At 42.5% G+C, this 18,167-nt stretch overlaps 1 protein-coding gene across 1 annotated transcript; it reads left to right on the top strand.

Moving 5' to 3' along the window:
* The first annotated feature begins 639 nt into the window (after nt 1–639).
* On the top strand, nt 640–2,165 carry LOC138875696 (uncharacterized). The gene is made up of 2 exons (XM_070154558.1): nt 640–789; nt 1,326–2,165. The coding sequence occupies exons 1-2, from the start codon at nt 640–642 to the stop codon at nt 2,163–2,165; spliced, it is 990 nt and encodes a 329-aa protein (XP_070010659.1).
* The last annotated feature ends 16,002 nt before the right edge of the window (nt 2,166–18,167 follow it).

Here is an 18,167-nt window from a genome sequence, read left to right as displayed (position 1 = left end):
CCAAGTGTGGTTGTGAATCATGTACCTGATGTCGTGGGTAAGAGTGACCCCTCGGTCTCGAATCTTCCTGGCCTATCTATTCCAGATCCAAGTATTCCTGTTCCAGCTGCGGCAGAGGGTGCTACCATCCCTCCCGCTGATATTCCTGATCTTGATGCACTTCCAGCTTCCAGTCCTGGGGTTTCTGATGGGGAACTTAGAGGAGCCATCCATATGTTGACCCAGTTAGTGGCCGCTCAGGCCCAGAAATCTCATGATGCCCCTGCACCCCCTAATGGACAGGGAGATTCCGCCAGCTCTAGAGTCAACCAGTTTCTACGGTTGGCCCCTCCAGAGTTCACGGGAACAGACCCAGAGGCCGATCCGCAAGAATTCCTTGATGAAATGTATAAGCCCCTTCGAGTGATGAAGGCTACATAGACGGAAGGGGTTGAGGTTGTTTCATACAGGTTGAGGGGAGCAGCGTATTCGTAGTTCGAGATATGGGAGGATTCTCGTGGGGAGGGAAGACCTCCGGCTAGATGGGATAAGTTTGTAGATGCATTCATGGACCACTTCTTGCCTGCCGAGACAATGGAGGCCCATGCCACAGAGTTTGAGGTCCTCAAGCAGGGCAGTATGAGTGTCTGAGAGTACCACATGGAGTTTGTGACGTTGTCCAAGTATGCTCTTCAGTTAGTGTCGATCATAGATGCTCGAGTTCGGCGATTCGTTCAGGGTCTTAGTCCTTTTGTTGTGAATGAGGCTACTATAGCATCCTTACACTCAGATATGAATTATGGGAAGATTGTAGGGTTTGCTTAAGCCACAGAGGTTAGGAAGTTGAAAATACGGGCAGAAGGGAGAGTAGCAGCAAGGCCCGATCAGCGGGTCACTCAGGGAGACCAATTCCGGAGAGAGGGCCATCAGGGCCGTCCTAGTCATATGCCCAGTCCTCAGCAAGCGCACCGCCATCTGTGCACATTTATCAGCAGGGCAGTCATTTGAGATCAGGTTCAGACAGTAGGAGACCCCATCATTCCGGTCGCCCAGGAGGGAGATCACAATAGCAAGGGAGGGCTTCATGCCCCAAGTGTGGGAGGTTCCATTCCGAGTCTTGTTATTTGGATATTCCAGTGTGTTTTAGATGCGGGGTGAGAGGTTATATCCAGCGAGATTGCCGTGCGCCCAGTCAGGGCATGGGTGGGGGATTTTCTTAGTCATCCGATTCTTCAGCTGCCATATCATCCGTGCATCCTCCAACCCCAGCAGGGCGCGGTGTAGTTAGGGATGGATCTCGTGGTAGAGGTGTATCTAGCCGGTTTTATACCTTGAGTGGTCTCCAGAGTGAAGAGGCCTCCCCAGATGTTGCTACAGGTATCTTGTCTGTTCAAGCCATTGATTGTTATGCTCTTATTGATCCAGGCTCCTCTTTGTCTTATGTCACCCCATTCATTGCTTCAAGTTTTGGGGTAGAACCCGAACAGCTTCATGAGCCGTTCTCTGTACCGACTCCGGTTGGTGATTCTATTACAGCCACACGAGTTTATAGGAATTGTGTTGTCATGGTATGTGGTCGTGCTACCACGGCCGATCTTATTGTTCTTGAAATAGTGGATTTTGATGTGATTATGGGAATGGACTGGCTTTATTCGTGCTTTGCTAAACTTGACTGCCGAACGAGAGTCATGAGGCTTGAGTTCCCTAATGAACCGGTTATTGAGTGGAAGGGAAATTGTGTGGTTCCGAAAGGTAGGTTTATTTCCTACCTTAAGGCTTTGAAGATGATTAGGAAGGGGTGTATCCACCATTTGGTCCGGGTGGCGGACACCACTTCAGAAGTGTCTGTCCCCAAGTCCGTGCCAATCGTGAATGATTTTCTTGAAATGTTTCCGGACGAGCTTCCAGGGATCCCGCCAAATAGGGAAATTGATTTCGGGATTGATGTATTGCCAGATACGCGGTCGATATCTATTCCACCATACAGAATGGCGCCAGCGGAGTTGAGGGTGTTAAAGGAACAACTGAAGGATTTATTAGAAAAGGGGTTCATACAGCCAAGTGTGTCACCATGGGGTGCCCCGGTTCTTTTTGTCAGAAAGAAGGATGGGTCGCTCCGAATGTGTATTGATTATCGGCAGCTTAACAAGGTCACCATCAAGAATAATATCCTTTTCCTCGGATAGATGATTTGTTCGACCAATTGCAAGGTGTGAGGTTCTTTTCCAAAATTGATCTACGGTCCTAGTATCACCAATTGAAGATCAGAGAACAGGATATTCCTAAGACCGCTTTCAGAAATCGCTATGGTCACTTTGAATTCTTGGTCATGTCTTTTAGGCTAACCAACTCCCCGGCAGCTTTCATGGATCTTATGAATGGGGTCTTCAAGACATTTCTAGACTCCTTTGTGATTGTGATTGTTTTCATTGATGACATCCTTGTTTATTTGCGGAGCCGGGAGGATCATGCGATCACCTCAGGGCAGTTCTACAGACCCTTTATTAGCACCAGTTGTATGCTAAATTTTCAAAATGTGAATTTTGATTGGAGTCTGTTACCTTTCTGGGCCATGTTGTTTCCAGTGAAGGGATTCAGGTAGATCCCTAGAAGATTGCAGTAGTAAAGGATTGGCCTAGATCCATGACCCCGACGGAGATCCGTAGCTTCTTTGGTTTAGCGGGGTATTATCGGAGGTTTGTGGAGGTATTCTCTTCCCTCGCCTCCCCTTTTACTAGGTTGACGCAGAAAGCAGTTAAGTTCCAATGGTCTGATGCTTGTGAGAATAGTTTTCAGGAATTGAAGTCATGATTGACCTCGGCGTCGATATTGACCTTGCTAGAAGGCACAGAAGGATTTGTGGTTTATTGCGATGCCTCCAGGGTCAGTTTGGGGTGTGCGTTGATGCAACATGGGAAGGTTATAGCGTATGCTTCAAGGCAACTCAAGAATCACGAAAAGAATTATCCGACGCATGATTTGGAGCTTGCGGCAGTTGTATTTGCCTTGAAAATATGGCGGCATTATCCTTATGGGGTCCATGTGGATGTGTTCTCCGACCACAAGAGTCTCCAATATTTGTTCAAGCAGAAGGAGTTGAATTTAAGGAAGCGGTGGTGGTTAGAATTGATCAAGGATTATGATATGGATATTTTATACCATCCAGAGAAGGCGAATGTGGTGGCCGACGCTCTCAGTCGGAAGTCCATGGGTAGTTTGGCTCATTTGGGAGCGGATCAGAGGCCTTTGGCTTGGGAGGTTTATCAATTGGCCATTCTGGGGGTTCATATTTCGACCACAAACGAGGGGAAGGTTATGCTGCGTAATGGAGCAGAATCGTCGCTGATAGCGGAAGTCAAGGAAAAATAACTCATTGATCCAGCATTAGCACAAATGAAGGCGGCAATTTTGAGTAACAAGACTTCGATATTTTCACTAGGTGGTGAGGATAGTGTATTACGATGTCAAGGTAGGCTATGTGTTCCAGATGTGGATAATCTTCGTGGGAGGGTGATGGTGGAGGATCATAATTCCAGGTATTATGTGCACCCAGGTTCTACGAAAATGTACCGTGATCTCAAGGAAATTTATTGGTGGAACAGTATGAAGAGGGGTGTGGCGGACTTTGTATCTAAATGTCCGAATTGTCAGCGAGTAAAAGCCGAGCACCAGCGACCCGGTGGGTTAACTTAGCTTATGGAAATACCAATGTGGAAAAAGGAGATGATCAACATGGATTTCGTGGTAGGGTTACCTCGCACCCAGCGCAAGTTTGACTCAATTTGGGTAATAGTGGATCGACTCACCAAATCAGCTCACTTCTTGCCAGTCAAGTCCACGGATACTGCGAAACAATATGCTCAATTGTATATCAAGGAAATAGTAAGGCTTCATGGCTCTCCACTTTCTATCATCTCAGATCGAGGGGCCCAGTTCACAACTAATTTTTGGAAGAGATTTCAGGAAGGTTTTGGGTACCCAAGTGAATCTCAGCACGACTTTCCATCCACGCACTGATGGTCAAGCGAAGCGGACTATTCACACACTTGAAGATATGTTACGAGCTTGTGCCTTGGATTTCAAAGGTAATTGGGATGATCACTTGCCACTGATAGAATTTGCTAATAAAAACAGCTTTCATGTTAGCATTCAGATGTCCCCATTTGAGGCATTGTACGGAAGGAGATGTAGGTTTCCGATTGGATGGTTCGAAGTGGGTGAAGCAAAATTATTAGGGCCAGAACTCGTACACCAGGCCATGGAAAAAGTTAAAATCATTCAGCAAAGGCTGAAAGCTGCTCAGAGTCGCCAAAAATCTTATGCGGACATTCATCGAAGAAAATTGGAATTTCAAGTAGATGATTGGGTGTTCTTGAGGGTATCTCCTATGAAGGGAGTCATGCGATTTGGGATAAAGGGAAGTTTAGCCCTAGATATGTCGGGTCGTATCGGGTCACTCAAAGGATAGGACAGGTGGCCTATAGACTGGAATTGCCCCCTGAAATGTCATTAGTGCACCCGGTGTTCCATGTGTCTATGTTAAAGAAAGTGGTTGGAGACCCATCCACCATCGTGCCAATCGAGGCTATCAAGGTCAATGAAGAGTTATCATATGAAGAAATTCTGGTCGCTATTCTTGACAAGCAAGTCCGCAAATTGAGGAACAAGGAAGTTGCTTCAGTTAAAGTGCTATGGAAAAGTCAACAAGTCGAGGAAGCCACGTGGGAAGTGGAAAGTGAAATGAAAGAAAAATATCCCCATCTATTTGAACAAGTCTAGTAGTGATCATGCGAAATCTTGTCTCTAAGTAAATTGATGTTGTGTTCAATCAGGTGCAAAGACACCCCATATTTTTCTCTAAATGCTTTACTATTGTAACTCCTCAAGTTGTGCAAGAATTGTATGTGTTGTGATTAATTGAGTCATGCGCAAGCCCCTTTTTGGTAAACGAAAGTTTTGTAAGAACTCATATGATAAGTGAATTATAAAAGGTAGTGTAGATTGGTAATGATTAATTGAAATGCGTATAATGTATTGAAGTGGTTGAACTGTATGGAACTCATTGAAGTAGCCAAATTATGTGCAGGTGTTGAGGTAATGAATTGTATACCAGTTGTAGGGATAATAGGGATAGCGTAATGGTGCTTGGAAATAATGTTTTGGGGGCTCTCTGACAGGTAGATAAGTCTAATTACAAAGGGAACTTTGGCAAAATTTTATTTTTTTTTTCAAAAATTGGGAGTTTGCATATCATGTTTTCAAAACCAACCGATATCCAAAATTCTCATTCTAGGCGAATGATTTTAAGTGGGGGAGGATGTAAGGCCCCGTGACAACTTGGACTCAAAATCTGGTAGCTCGAACCTTTTGTACTGATCTATGCTATAAAAAGTCAAGAAATAATGTTTTCCAAAAAAATGTGATTCTGCGGTCGAGAATGCGGTCGCATATCAAGTATGCAGACCGCATAATCGCCGCAAAGTAAGTTAGTGTGTTGGTCGAATTTGAGGTTAAGTATGCGGTCCAATATGCGATCGCATAACCGATATGCGGACCACATAGTCATCGCATATTTCCCTTGGAATTTTTGAGAGGGGCAGTTCTGCGGAGCATTATGCGACCGCGGAATGGGTATGCGGACCGCATTTCTGCAGCATACCCAGGCAGTGTGTTCAGGTTTTCGGGGCACTTTTGCGGTCCATTCTGCGGACCGCATTTCCACTCTGCGATCGCAAAGTGTGATCGCATACCTAACCCGGGCTCCTATTTTTCTTAATTTTAAACCCGACCCCTTCTTCAATAAAACACCCCAACACCTTATTTTAACCTATTTTCTAAACAAAACTAGAGAGATGGAAGAGAGAATTCTTGAGAGAGAAAGTCTTATCTCCATCAAATTGATTTTTCAAAGTCATCCAGGCCGGGAAATTTCAAGTAATTATCTTCATCTCCGTTCTTGCAGGTAAAATCCCCAACCCTTTTTCATTTGTTTTCAGATTTAAACAAAAAGGGGGATTCTCATGCGTTGATTCTTGAAAATAGAAGTTGAAATACACATGCATGTCCTTTAAAAACTAGAATCTAGTAAGAGGAATTGGGTAGAACTAAGATTTGCAAAAGAGGGGATGGAAACCTAAGTAAGTTCGGGCTGAGTTTGTGAACTTCAATTCTAAGTTATATGTGCTAACTTGTGAACTAGATTGATGGTACTAGGCTGTTGGTGAATTGAAAGTAGAAGTTAAAAAGGGAATTCGACTCCAGGTATGTATGGCTAACTTTAACCTTTGTAAAGTCACCTTGTTGGTGTGCGAGTAAGTGGTATGTGTTACTTATGTGGACTATTTGTGAAAATCTTGTGATTAATGTGCCTTGAACGTTGTTGGTTAAGTTTTCCGTTATAGTGTTGTGAGTAAAATGGCAATAACACAAGTGCGTGTGGGTATGAATGTGTTACGTGGTAAGAGCTGTGGAACAAACGATGGAAAGAAATCGTAATTGATACAATTGAAACAACTGTGGCAATATCATACGTGACTTGTTGTGGGCAATTATTGTTGTGACTTGAATTGTGTACGGGTTATTGTATAGGTTTGAATTGGTATTGATGTTTATGAACACTCCTTGTGAATTGTTGTTGTTGTCGTTGTTGTTGTTGTTGTTATTGTGTGAAATATGATTGTCCAGTGGGATCAGGTTGCGCGCCGCAACACGAAGTAATAAGGTGTGGGTTGTGGTGATAGGTGTGGGTTGTGGTGATAAGTGTGGCCGAGGTAATAAGGATGGCCGAGGTAATAAGGGTGGAAAAGTGATCGAAATCACTATTGAAATAAAAATATGTGAAAGTTGTGAAACCATTGATGTGATGAAATAATGTTGAAAGGGGAAAAGGAGAGATTGTGGAGTTGTTTGGCTTTAGTTGTTCCTTTCATGTGCATTTGATTGTTGATTCTATTACTATTTGTTATTTGTGTATTTCTTGATTTTACATGGGGTAATGTTTGTTTATACATACCAGTACAATTCAAATGTACTGACGTCCCTTTTGCTAGGGGCGCTACATTCGCGTTATGATTGTAGGTGGTTCCATAACAGGTACTCCAGCCCACCGACAGTAGCACTCCTTCACCTCCCGTCAGTTGAATTGGTGAGCCCCTTTCCTCTCGGGGCCCTGCATGGCTCATGCCACTTTTCTTCCCGGAGTCTTATTTTAGTAATTGTGTAAGGTATAGCCGGAGACTTGTTACCGGCATTTCCGTATTATTCTTCAGTTGTATTTAGAGACTCCGAAGACAGGAAATGTGGGTTATGTACTTATGTATTTTGGGCAATATAACTTGTAAACCACGCTAAGTAACTATGTATGTTATGTAAATCTCGTAAGAATGTGTTTAAATTTATAAATGGCTATTTCACTTGGTTAATAGGTAATGGAAACGCAGGGTATCACGTGGAATAGGAAAGGCACCCAAGTCCGCTTGGCTGGGGGCTACCCGATCGAGCGCTGGTCGCGCCCCTCGGTTTTTGGGGTGTGACAAACTTGGTATCAGAGCCTAAGGTTTTAAAGTGTCCTAGGATGTCTCGGAGACTTTCCTATTAGAGTCCTCCTTATCAGTGTGTTGTCGACCACATCTATAAGTTGGAGGCTACATGGGCATTTAGGAAATTACCTTCTTCTTTGTTACTCTATATCGTGCGGTGAAGTGTAAAGTGGAAGTATTTACATCTAACTCGTGCTCTGTTCCAAATTTTCAGTAATGGCACCTAAGAAGAGAGCTAGACTCGGCCTCGGGGCCAATGCCACCCCAAGTGTGGCTGTGAATCATGTACCTGATGTCGTGGGTAAGAGTGACCCCTGGTCTCGAATCTGCCTGGCCCATCTATTCCAGATCCAAGTATTCCTGTTCCAGCTGCGGTAGAGGGTGCTACCATCCCTTCCGCTGATATTCCTGATCTTGATGCAATTCCAGCTTCCGGTCCCGGGGTTTCTGATGGGGACCTTAGAGGAGCCATCCATATGTTGACCCAGTTAGTGGCCGCTCAGGCCCAGAAATCTCATGATGCCCTTGCGCCCCCCAACGAACAGGGAGATTCCGCCAGCTCTAGAGTCAACCAGTTTCTGCGGTTGGCCCCTCCAGAGTTCACGAGCACAGACCCAGAGGCCGATCCGTAGGAATTCCTTGATGAAATGTATAAGACCCTTCGAGTGATAAAGGCTATAGAGACGGAAGGGGTTGAGTTGGCTTCATACAGGTTGAGGGGAGCAGCGTATTTGTGGTTTGAGATGTGGGAGGATTTCTGTGGGGAGGGAAGACCTTCGGCTAGATGGGATGAGTTTGTAGATGCATTCATGGACCACTTCTTGCCTACCGAGACAATAGTGGCCCATGCCACAGAGTTTGAGGTCCTCAAGCAGGGCAGTATGAGTGTTTGGGAGTACCACTTGGAGTTTGTGAGGTTGTCCAAGTATGCTCCTCAATTAGTGTCGACCATGGATGCTCGAGTTCGGCGATTCTTTCAGGGTCTTAGTCCTTTGGTGGTGAATGAGGCTGCTACAGTGGCCTTACACTCAGATATGAATTATGGGAATTTTGTGGGGTTCGCTCAGGCCACAGAGGCTAGGAAGTTGAAAATACGGGCAGAAAGGGAGAGTAGCAGCAAGGCCCGATCAGGGGGTCACTCAGGGAGACGAGTTCCGGGGAGAGGGCCATCAGGGTCGTCCCAGTCATATGCCCAGCCCTCAGCAAGCGCACCTCCATCTGTGCACCGTTATAAGCAGGGCAGTCATTTGAGATTAGGTTCAGACAGTAGGAGACCGTATCATTCCGGTCGTCCAGGAGGGAGATCACAACAGCAAGGGAGGGCTTCATGCCCCTAGTGTGGGAGGTTCAATTCCGAGACTTGTTATTTGGATATTTCGGTGTGTAATAGATGCGGGGTGAGAGGTCATATCCAGCGGGATTGCCGTGCGCCCAGTCAAGGCATGGGTGGGGGATTTGCTTAGTCATCCGGTTCTTCAGCTGCCACATCATCCGTGCGTCCTCCAGCCCTAGTAGGGCGCGATGTAGTTAGGGGTGGAGCTTGTGGTAGAGGTGTATCCATCCGGTTTTACACCTTGAGTGGTCACCAGAGTGCAGAGGCCTCCCCAGGTGTTGTTATAGGTATCTTGTCTATTCAGGCCATTGATTGTTATGATCTTATTGATCCGGGGTCTTCTTTGTCTTATGTCACCCCATTCATTGCTTCAAGTTTTGGGGTAAAACCTTAACAACTTCATAAGCCGTTCTCTGTATCGACTCCGGTTGGTGATTCTATTACAGCCACACGAGTTTATAGGAATTGCGTTGTCATGGTATGTGGTCGTGCTACCATGGCCGATCTTATTGTGCTTGAAATGGTGGATTTTGATGTGATTATGGGAATGGACTGGCTTTATTCGTGCTTTGCTAAACTTGACTGCCGAACGAGAGTCATGAGGCTTGAGTTCCTTAATGAGCCGGTTATTGAGTGGAAGGGAAATGGTGTGGTGCCGAAAGGTAGGTTTATTTCCTACCTTAAGGCTTCGAAGATGATTAGGAAGGGGTGTATCTACCATTTGGTCCGAGTGGCGGACACCACTTCGGAAGTGTCTATCCCCGAGTCTGTGCCAGTCGTGAATGAGTTTCTTGAAATGTTTCCGGACGAGCTTCCAGGGATCCCGCCGGATAGGGAGATTGATTTCGAGATTGATGTATTGCCTGATACGCAGCCGATATCTATTCCACCATACAGAATGCCGCTAGCGGAATTGAGGGAGTTAATGGAACAGTTGAAGGATTTATTAGAAAAGGGGTTCATACGGCCAAGGGGGTCACCATGGGGTGCCCCGGTTCTTTTTGTCAGAAAGAAGGATGGGTCGCTCCGGATGTGTATTGATTATCGGCAGCTTAACAAGGTCACCATCAAGAATAAATATCATTTGCCTCGGATAGATGATTTGTTCGACCAATTGCATGGTGCGAGGTTCTTTTCCAAAAATGATCTACGGTACGGCTATCACCAATTGAAGATCAGAGAACAGGATATTCCTAAGACCGCTTTCAGAACTCGCTATGGTCACTTTGAATTCTTGGTCATGTCTTTTGTACTAACCAACGCCCCGACAGCTTTCATGGATCTTATGAATCGGGTCTTCAAGCCATTTCTAGACTCCTTTGTGATTGTTTTCATTGATGACATCCTTGTTTATTCGTGGAGCCGGGAGGATCATGCCGATCACCTCAGGGAAGTTCTGCAGACCCTTTATCAGCACCAGTTGTATGCTAAATTTTCAAAATGTGAATTTTGATTGGAGTTTGTTACCTTTCTTGGCCATGTTGTTTCCAGTGAAGGGATTCAGGTGGATCCCCAGAAGACTGCAGTAGTAAAGGATTGGCCTAGACCCACGACCCCGACGGAGATACGTAGCTTCTTGGGTTTAGCGGGGTATTATCGGAGGTTTGTGGAGGGATTCTCTACCCTCGCCTCCCCTTTAACTAGGTTGATGCAGAAAGCAGTTAAGTTCCAATGGTCCAATGTTTATGAGAAAAGTTTTCAGGAATTGAAGTCGAGATTGACCTCGGCGCCGATATTGACCTTGCCAAAAGGCACGGAAGGATTTGTGGTTTATTGCGATGCCTCTAGGGTCGGTTTAGGGTGTGTGTTGATGCAACATGGAAAGGTTATAGTACTGCTTCAAGGCAACTCAAGAATCACGAGAAGAATTATCCGACGCATGATTTGGAGCTTGCGGTAGTTGTATTTGCATTGAAAATATGGTAGCATTATCCTTATGGGGTCCATGTGGATGTGTTCTCGGACCACAAGAGTCTCCAATATTTGTTCAAGCAGAAGGAGTTGAATTTAAGGCAGCGGCAATGGTTAGAATTGATCAAGGATTATGATATGGATATTTTATACATCCAGGGAAGGCGAATGTGGTGGCCGACGCTATCAGTCGGAAGTCCATGGGTAGTTTGGCTCATTTGGGAGCGGATCAGAGGCCTTTGCCTCGGGAGGTTTATCAATTGGCCAGTCTGGGGGTTCGTATTTCGACCTCAGACGAGGGGAAGGTTATGGTGCGTAATGGAGCAGAATTGTCGCTGGTAGCGGAAGTCTAGGAAAAGCAGCTCATTGATCCAGCATTAACACAGATGAAAGAGGCAGTTTTGAGTAACAAGACTTCGATATTTTCACTCGGTGGTGAGGATGGTGTATTACGATGTCAAGGTAGGCTATGTGTTCCAGATGTGGATAATCTTTGTGGGAGGGTAATGGCGTAGAATCATAATTCCAAGTATTCTGTGCACCCAGGTTCTACAAAAATATACTGTGATCTCAAGGAAATTTATTGGTGGAACGGTATGAAGAGGGGTGTGGCGGACTTTATATCTAAATGTCCGAATTATCAGCGAGTAAAAGCCGAGCACCAGCGGCCCGGTAGGTTAACTCAGCTTATGGAAATACCAATGTGGAAATGGGAGATGATCAACATGGATTTCGTGGTAGGGTTACCTCGCACCCAGCGCAAGTTCGACTTAATCTGGGTAATAGTGGATCGACTCACCAAATCAGCTCACTTCTTGCCAGTGAAGTCCACGTATACTGCGGAACAATATGCTCAATTGTATATCAAGGAAATAGTAAGGCTTCATGGCACTCCACTTTCTATCATCTCAGATCGAGGGGCCCAGTTCACAGCTAATTTTTGGAAGAGATTTCAGCAAGGTTTGGGTACTCAGGTGAATCTCAGCACGGCTTTCCATCAGCAGACTGATGGTCAAGCAAAGCGGACTATTCACACGCTTGAAGATATGTTACGGGCTTGTGCCTTGGATTTCAAAGGTAATTAGGATGATCACTTGCCACTTATAGAGTTTTCTTACAATAATAGCTTTCATGTTAGCATTCAGATGGCCCCATTTGAGGCATTGTACAGGAGGAGATGTAGGTCTTCGAGGACGAATGTTCCAAAGGGGGGAATGATGTTACACCCCAAGTTTTCATACGTGAGAGTACGTCGTAAGTCATTGATGTAAGCTCGGAAATGAGATTATATTTGGAAGAAAATAAAGTAAGTTAATCATGTTACCTTGGAGGTTACAAATATTTAAGATCATGAATAACGAGTACCAAGAGGGTTGGAAATCTTAGAAGCTAAACCAATTGAAGAAAATAAGTTTCGTCAAAAGTCGACAAGTTTGGAATGTTATAACATGTACTTTGGGGTGAGACTAGGGTTATCACATGATAAGAAGGTTATTCTATGAGTTATTTTAGTCCTATGATATTCATTTTCTACATTTTGAAGGCAAGCAAGTTGTGGAACAAAAGTTGGCAAAGGTCATCACAAGTTACATTCATAAATTTGCTGAAATTTAGGTCAAATGTATATGAGCATTTATCCAAATATACTTGGAATCATGGGGTGTTCTACCTACCAAATTGAATATCTATGAGTCTAGTTTCTACCACATTAAACCGTTCGTCAATGCGACATCGGAGTAGAGAGGTATTCATGTTTTCGCGAGACCGCGCAAGCAGCTCCCAATGGGACCCACTTAGGCGGTGGTTGACCTACTTGAATTTATAAACGATTTGGACGCCTATTTTTGCTCATTTTTCAACTAATATTCGTCTCCAAACTTCTGCTAACCCTACTAAACATATACCACAAGGGTTTGAAGTGATTCCAAAGTGATTACACCATATTTCAACATCAAAACTTAGTTCTAGTGAAGAACAACACCTATTTGAGGTTGTGTTGTCATTGAGGATTGTTGTGGGCTGTATTTGGATGAAATTCCAAGTTGTTGCTGCTGTCTAAGGTGAGTATAACAGCCTACTAATTGTGCTTAAGCTTTCTTGTATGTTGGTTAAGTTGTTAGGATGATAAACTACAAGATAATACTTGGATTAGCTTAAGTCACTTCTATGGTGTTGTATTGCTATTAAGGGTTGTTGTAAAATGAATATAACTTGGATTTTGACTTGAAGTTACTGTAGGAGGTATGTATATTGTGTTCTTGCTTGTGCCTAAGGTTATCTTGATATTGATTAAGTTAAATGGATGGGCTAGACATGAACTAGTGAATAAAGTTGCTAGTTGGGGATAGTTGAAGTTGTGGATTATTTTCGTTGTTATAAATATATGGTATAAGGCTGGAATCATTGATTAATGACTTCATTATCAAGTTAATGATACTTTTATGTTGAAGTAAGAAGTCTATAAGGATTGATAAGGGGTATACGGATTCCAATCGGAGCTTGCCGCTCGTCGTAATGTAGTTGTGACTTGTTGTTGTTATATGGTGTCTTGATATTGATAATTATGTATTGATGGATTGCTCTGGTCATTGTTGTTTGTATATGGTATTGGAGGAGGCCCTTGTTACAAGGGAGATGCTGCCAAAATTTACGTAAATGAGCTACTAGCTTAAGTTATAGACTTAGCCTTTGCTCAGCACTGATTTTGAATCTCCTTATACTATGATAGATTGAGTTGACTTGTTTGAAGAGTTGCTTGGAAGTGATTAAGGACTCAATGGGTTTAAGGTATGTTAAGGCACTTTCTTCTTTCTTTTGGCATGATCTAAAATGAAATGAACATAAACGATACGCTATTTCATAATGACTCTACTCCTAGCAACTAAGGTTGTCCATGTTGTTCTTTCCTTATAAAATTATTCTAAACAAGTGTGTATGATCCTTAAATCCTACTAAGGTTCATATTGATGGTAGGTATGTCCATAATGTTCTTAAGTCACTCCAAAAGGTTTAGAATGTGATTCCTTGAGTCGAGCATGCATTATGTATATGTATCTATTTTACTCTACGGAGCCGTGCTATAGTCGGCCGGGTATGGCACATATTGTGCAACCACTGATCAGTTGGATTTTACTGAGCTCCACGTGGCCGGGTACGATTCTACCAAACCTTATGATGGTCGGGTACGCTTTTACCGAGTCCTCTTTGAGGCCGAGTACGATATGATGATGATGATGGCCACATAGGCGAATGTTTTTAAAATTTTTATGTATATATATGTATTATGCATTTCATATCATAGCCCCTAGAGGCACTCAGATGTTACAGGTTATATCTCCTCTATCTCTCTCTTTACATTACTGTTCTTGTTTATGCTTTCCTGCCTAACATACTCGGTACTTTATTCGTACTGACGTCCCTTTTGCCTGGGGACGCTGCATTTCATGCCCGCAGGTCCCGATTGATAGGTTGACAGTCCTCCTAGTAGGCTATCAGCTCAGCGAAGGTGTTGGTGCACTCCACTTGCTCCGGAGTTGCCTATTTGGTCAGTATGCTTTGGATATGTATTGATTGATATGGCGGGGCCCTGTCCCGACCTTTATGATTTTATGTACTCTTAGAGGCTTGTAGACATATGTCAGGTGTATGGATAATTGTATGGCCTTGTCGGCCTATGTTTCGAGTTTACTAATGGTCATGTCGGCCTTATAGGCCCGTATGTCACATATATTAGTTTGTATATCATGTTGGGTCTTCATATGTTGAGTATTCCCTTATGTTTTATTCTTGTTATCTCATGACGGGTTTTCTGGCTCATTTACTCATGATAACATGTTAAGAAAGATATGTTACGTTGGTACTCGGTTGAGTAAGGCACCGGGTGCCCGTCGCGGCCCTTCGGTTTGGGTCGTGACAGAAGTGGTATCAGAGCAGTTCTGTCCTAGGGAGTCTACAAGCCGTGTCTAGTAGAGTCTTGTTTATGGGTGTGTTGTGCACCACACTTATAAGCAGGAGGCTACAGGGCATTTAGGTCTGTCACTCTTTCTTCTTACTCCAGATCGTGTAGTAGATCTCAGTTGTAAGAATTCAAACTCCTAAATTCGACTTTAGTCGTAATACAACGATACCTACATCCACAAAGACTGTTGGTAAGAGATTGCATGTGGATGTGGAAGAGTTGAGTCAGAGGAACTCGATTTCACATCATGCTTATGATTAGTAAATGTGAGGTCTTCAACATATCATGTGTGTACTAAGATGTGTATGCTTCTTAATAAGGAGCCTTAAGTCACGGATTTCTATTCACAAATATGGTGAAAATCTATGAGGAATTCAGAAGCTAGATACAAGTTTTAACAAGTAAAAGAAGTAAGGTGAAGAGGGGTACTCGGTACCCAGATAATGAAGATTATCAATATTTTCAAATCAGGCAGAGAAATATAAGCATTTTGGTACCTTCATCAATGACATAGGTAAGTACAATTGGCTACACCCATCTCAGTTATGTTCTATGGGAGCTAACAAATATTATTTAAGAGAAAGATGGGATATCAGGATCCAGTTGGAGTTAGAGTAACCCAAAAATTGTGGATAGTTTGTTATTATTAACTAACGTTTCCGAAAGATAGTGCAAATGTGGTAATAGATCTCCTTCTAAGACACCCAGATGGTGAACTCTAGACTAGTACAATCAGATACGAATACTGGAATATTCAAAAATTTTAGAAGATAGGCAGTGGGATCCTAGAATGGACAAATATTTACCTTAGTATGACTCTAGCCCCGAGTAAAAAAAATGTTAGGCATTCCCAAGAGCCAGTGAGATGAAGCTAGGGGAGTTTATAGGGAAAGAACTTTTTGTTGAAGTTTTTAGAATAAAGTGATAGACAAAAAGAATATTATCCGGAGAATAAGAAGAAAATAAATAAAGCATCATGAGTAAGATGTGATATAGGGGTGATAACAGTAAATCAAAATATGACACGATGACAGAGTCTATAATCAAAGTGAAGAAAAATACAAAAGGTGACAAGCCTTAAGGCAATAAAAGAGTATAAGCCATAAAGTCATATTCTTATTTCGAGAAATGAGATGGTGACTTCAATGTGATTATCAGGAGGAAAGGTTAGACCCCATAGTAATAAAAATCAGTATGGGCTGGTGAACAAGATAAAATCGAACATGAATTAGGGACCGGAGGATTTGATAATGGTCGACATCGTGAGAATTTCAAAGATCGTGCTCCAACAATAATAGAATAGACAACAGACGAATAACTTTTAAAGGCCATTTAGGAAGTCGCTTACCTAAAGCAAGCACTCTGAGCAGAGTTTATCTTAAGGGACTAAGTGTGCCAGCTACAGTAGGTGTCACCTTCGTGCCTAAGAAATTTAGTTATCCATGGTACAGAAGGTTACCATAAGGTTTAGGGTTCATTTATAATGTGAAAAGACGCCAAATATGAAAAGGTAAAACAACTATAGGTAGATCGTCGTAGTACTAAATCTTAGTACTCCCCTAAAGGGGGGAATATGGTGTGATATGATATTAAGTCGGAGTTAAGCGGTTCAGTTAACTATGGAATGGTAAAGAAAGAATGTGGTAAAAAGGAGAAAGGGATGATGTTGCATTTATTCAGTTCCTGCAGATATGTTGCGACTCCAGAACATTATACAAGCACGACACCGGAGAGAGGCAGTAAAAGTTTCCGGCCAAGATGTTATTGATAAAAAAATGTGAATGGACACTTGATACATCAGGAGCTAGTGGCGAGAGATAAGTTAAGACAAAGGATATATCCCAAGAGGGATTATGTAGTATATATATATATATATATATATATATATATATATATATATATATATATATATATATATATATGATAATGGACCAACGAGTAATTAGTAGTTGATTCAGGAAGAGCCCAGTTATGGCTAGACAAGAGGTCACAGATAAATCAATAGATCATGCAAGATAAATGTAGTGAATCGCAGCATAGTGAATTCAGTCTCGCAGATACGAGATCACAATCATTTGAAAAAAATTCAGATAGGAGTTGAGGCAGTTAAAGGTACCATTTTTAAGGTTTATGAAAATAAGAGAGAGTGCCACTAATGAGACAATAAAAATTTGAGCTTAGAAGTAACCCTACGAGCACAAAGGCATAAATTTATGTATCTAAGGATTATTATAGGCGAGTAAGAATAACTAAAATTACCTTCGGGTGTACGATATATCAAGCTCGCAACTTTACAAGAGCCAGAAGGTCTCCCTAAGTACTACAATGAAAGACTAGCTGAGGAAATAAGGAAGAAGGTTTCCACCTAAGCATAGTGAGCTAAAGAGTAAATTATCCTGTAACAACAGTCTCACTACAATATTGTATACACTCCATAAGAAAGTGGCACCTATCATGGCTAATGAATGGTAAAAAAAAGCCATCAAAGGTGATGTTTGAGATCATATGAGGTACAGGAAATTATAGTATTCGTGGGCAAAAAGACAAGCCAAGTATTCATGCAACAAGTGATAGAACGACCAGCAAAAGTAATTGCTTACATTTAAGGACAACTGAGAAGGCACGAAAGGAAATTTATGGTGCTAGCAAGTTAAAGGAAGGTTGCGAGTAGTATAAATAGATCGGTGTAGGTCCTAAGGTAAAGTATTGTAGAGCAACAAGGTTTTAGGTTGATAGGAGTAAGGATATGAAAAGGTGAGTGAGAAGGTGATGAGAATATGTATATCCTCGGGATTAAACCCATCAAAACAAGGGAGCTGATGATTTCCATATGTAATAAAAAGCTCGGTATAGCCTAAATGAACACAAAGGAGTCTGAGACTAGGTGCATTTGGGAGAGATGGAATGCTTCCATGGTAGTAGAATAAGGGTCTAATTGTGATAGATAAGAGGATGATGCTTAGGCTTTTGATTGAGTAACGATTTAACGAGAAAGGTATTTCATTAATTGCACGGGATTAGAATACCCCCATAAGATGAATCGCGTTGGGATGCAATGAAATACGGTTATTGAAGTATAGTATTATCCCTAGGTGGATCAGGAAAATCACTTCATATGTTCCCCGATAAGATGTGAGCCCTAGTGACAGTGTATTACGTAAGAGGTTGCAAGTTATCAGTGATAGATTATAGATCAACATTAAGGTGAATAAACAATAGATGGGTACAAGTTCCAAAGTTCGAGATGAGATTTGTTTGTTATTCTTAGATGAATAATAATGAGGAAGCACTAAAGGACTTAGATTTATACATATAGGATAAGCAGCGAGAGAGTAACCTGGAGTTGGGTAGCAAACCTCGGTAATAATAAATCGAAGTAAGTTTTATGGTATAGTATAACCTACTTAGATGTAGTAAATCCATAAGGATATATATACAAGGCTATGAA

The sequence above is a fragment of the Nicotiana sylvestris genome, chromosome 8, assembly GCF_000393655.2.
Source record: "Nicotiana sylvestris chromosome 8, ASM39365v2, whole genome shotgun sequence".
Classification (NCBI taxonomy): domain Eukaryota; kingdom Viridiplantae; phylum Streptophyta; class Magnoliopsida; order Solanales; family Solanaceae; genus Nicotiana; species Nicotiana sylvestris.
This window is presented reverse-complemented; position numbering and strand designations above follow the sequence as displayed.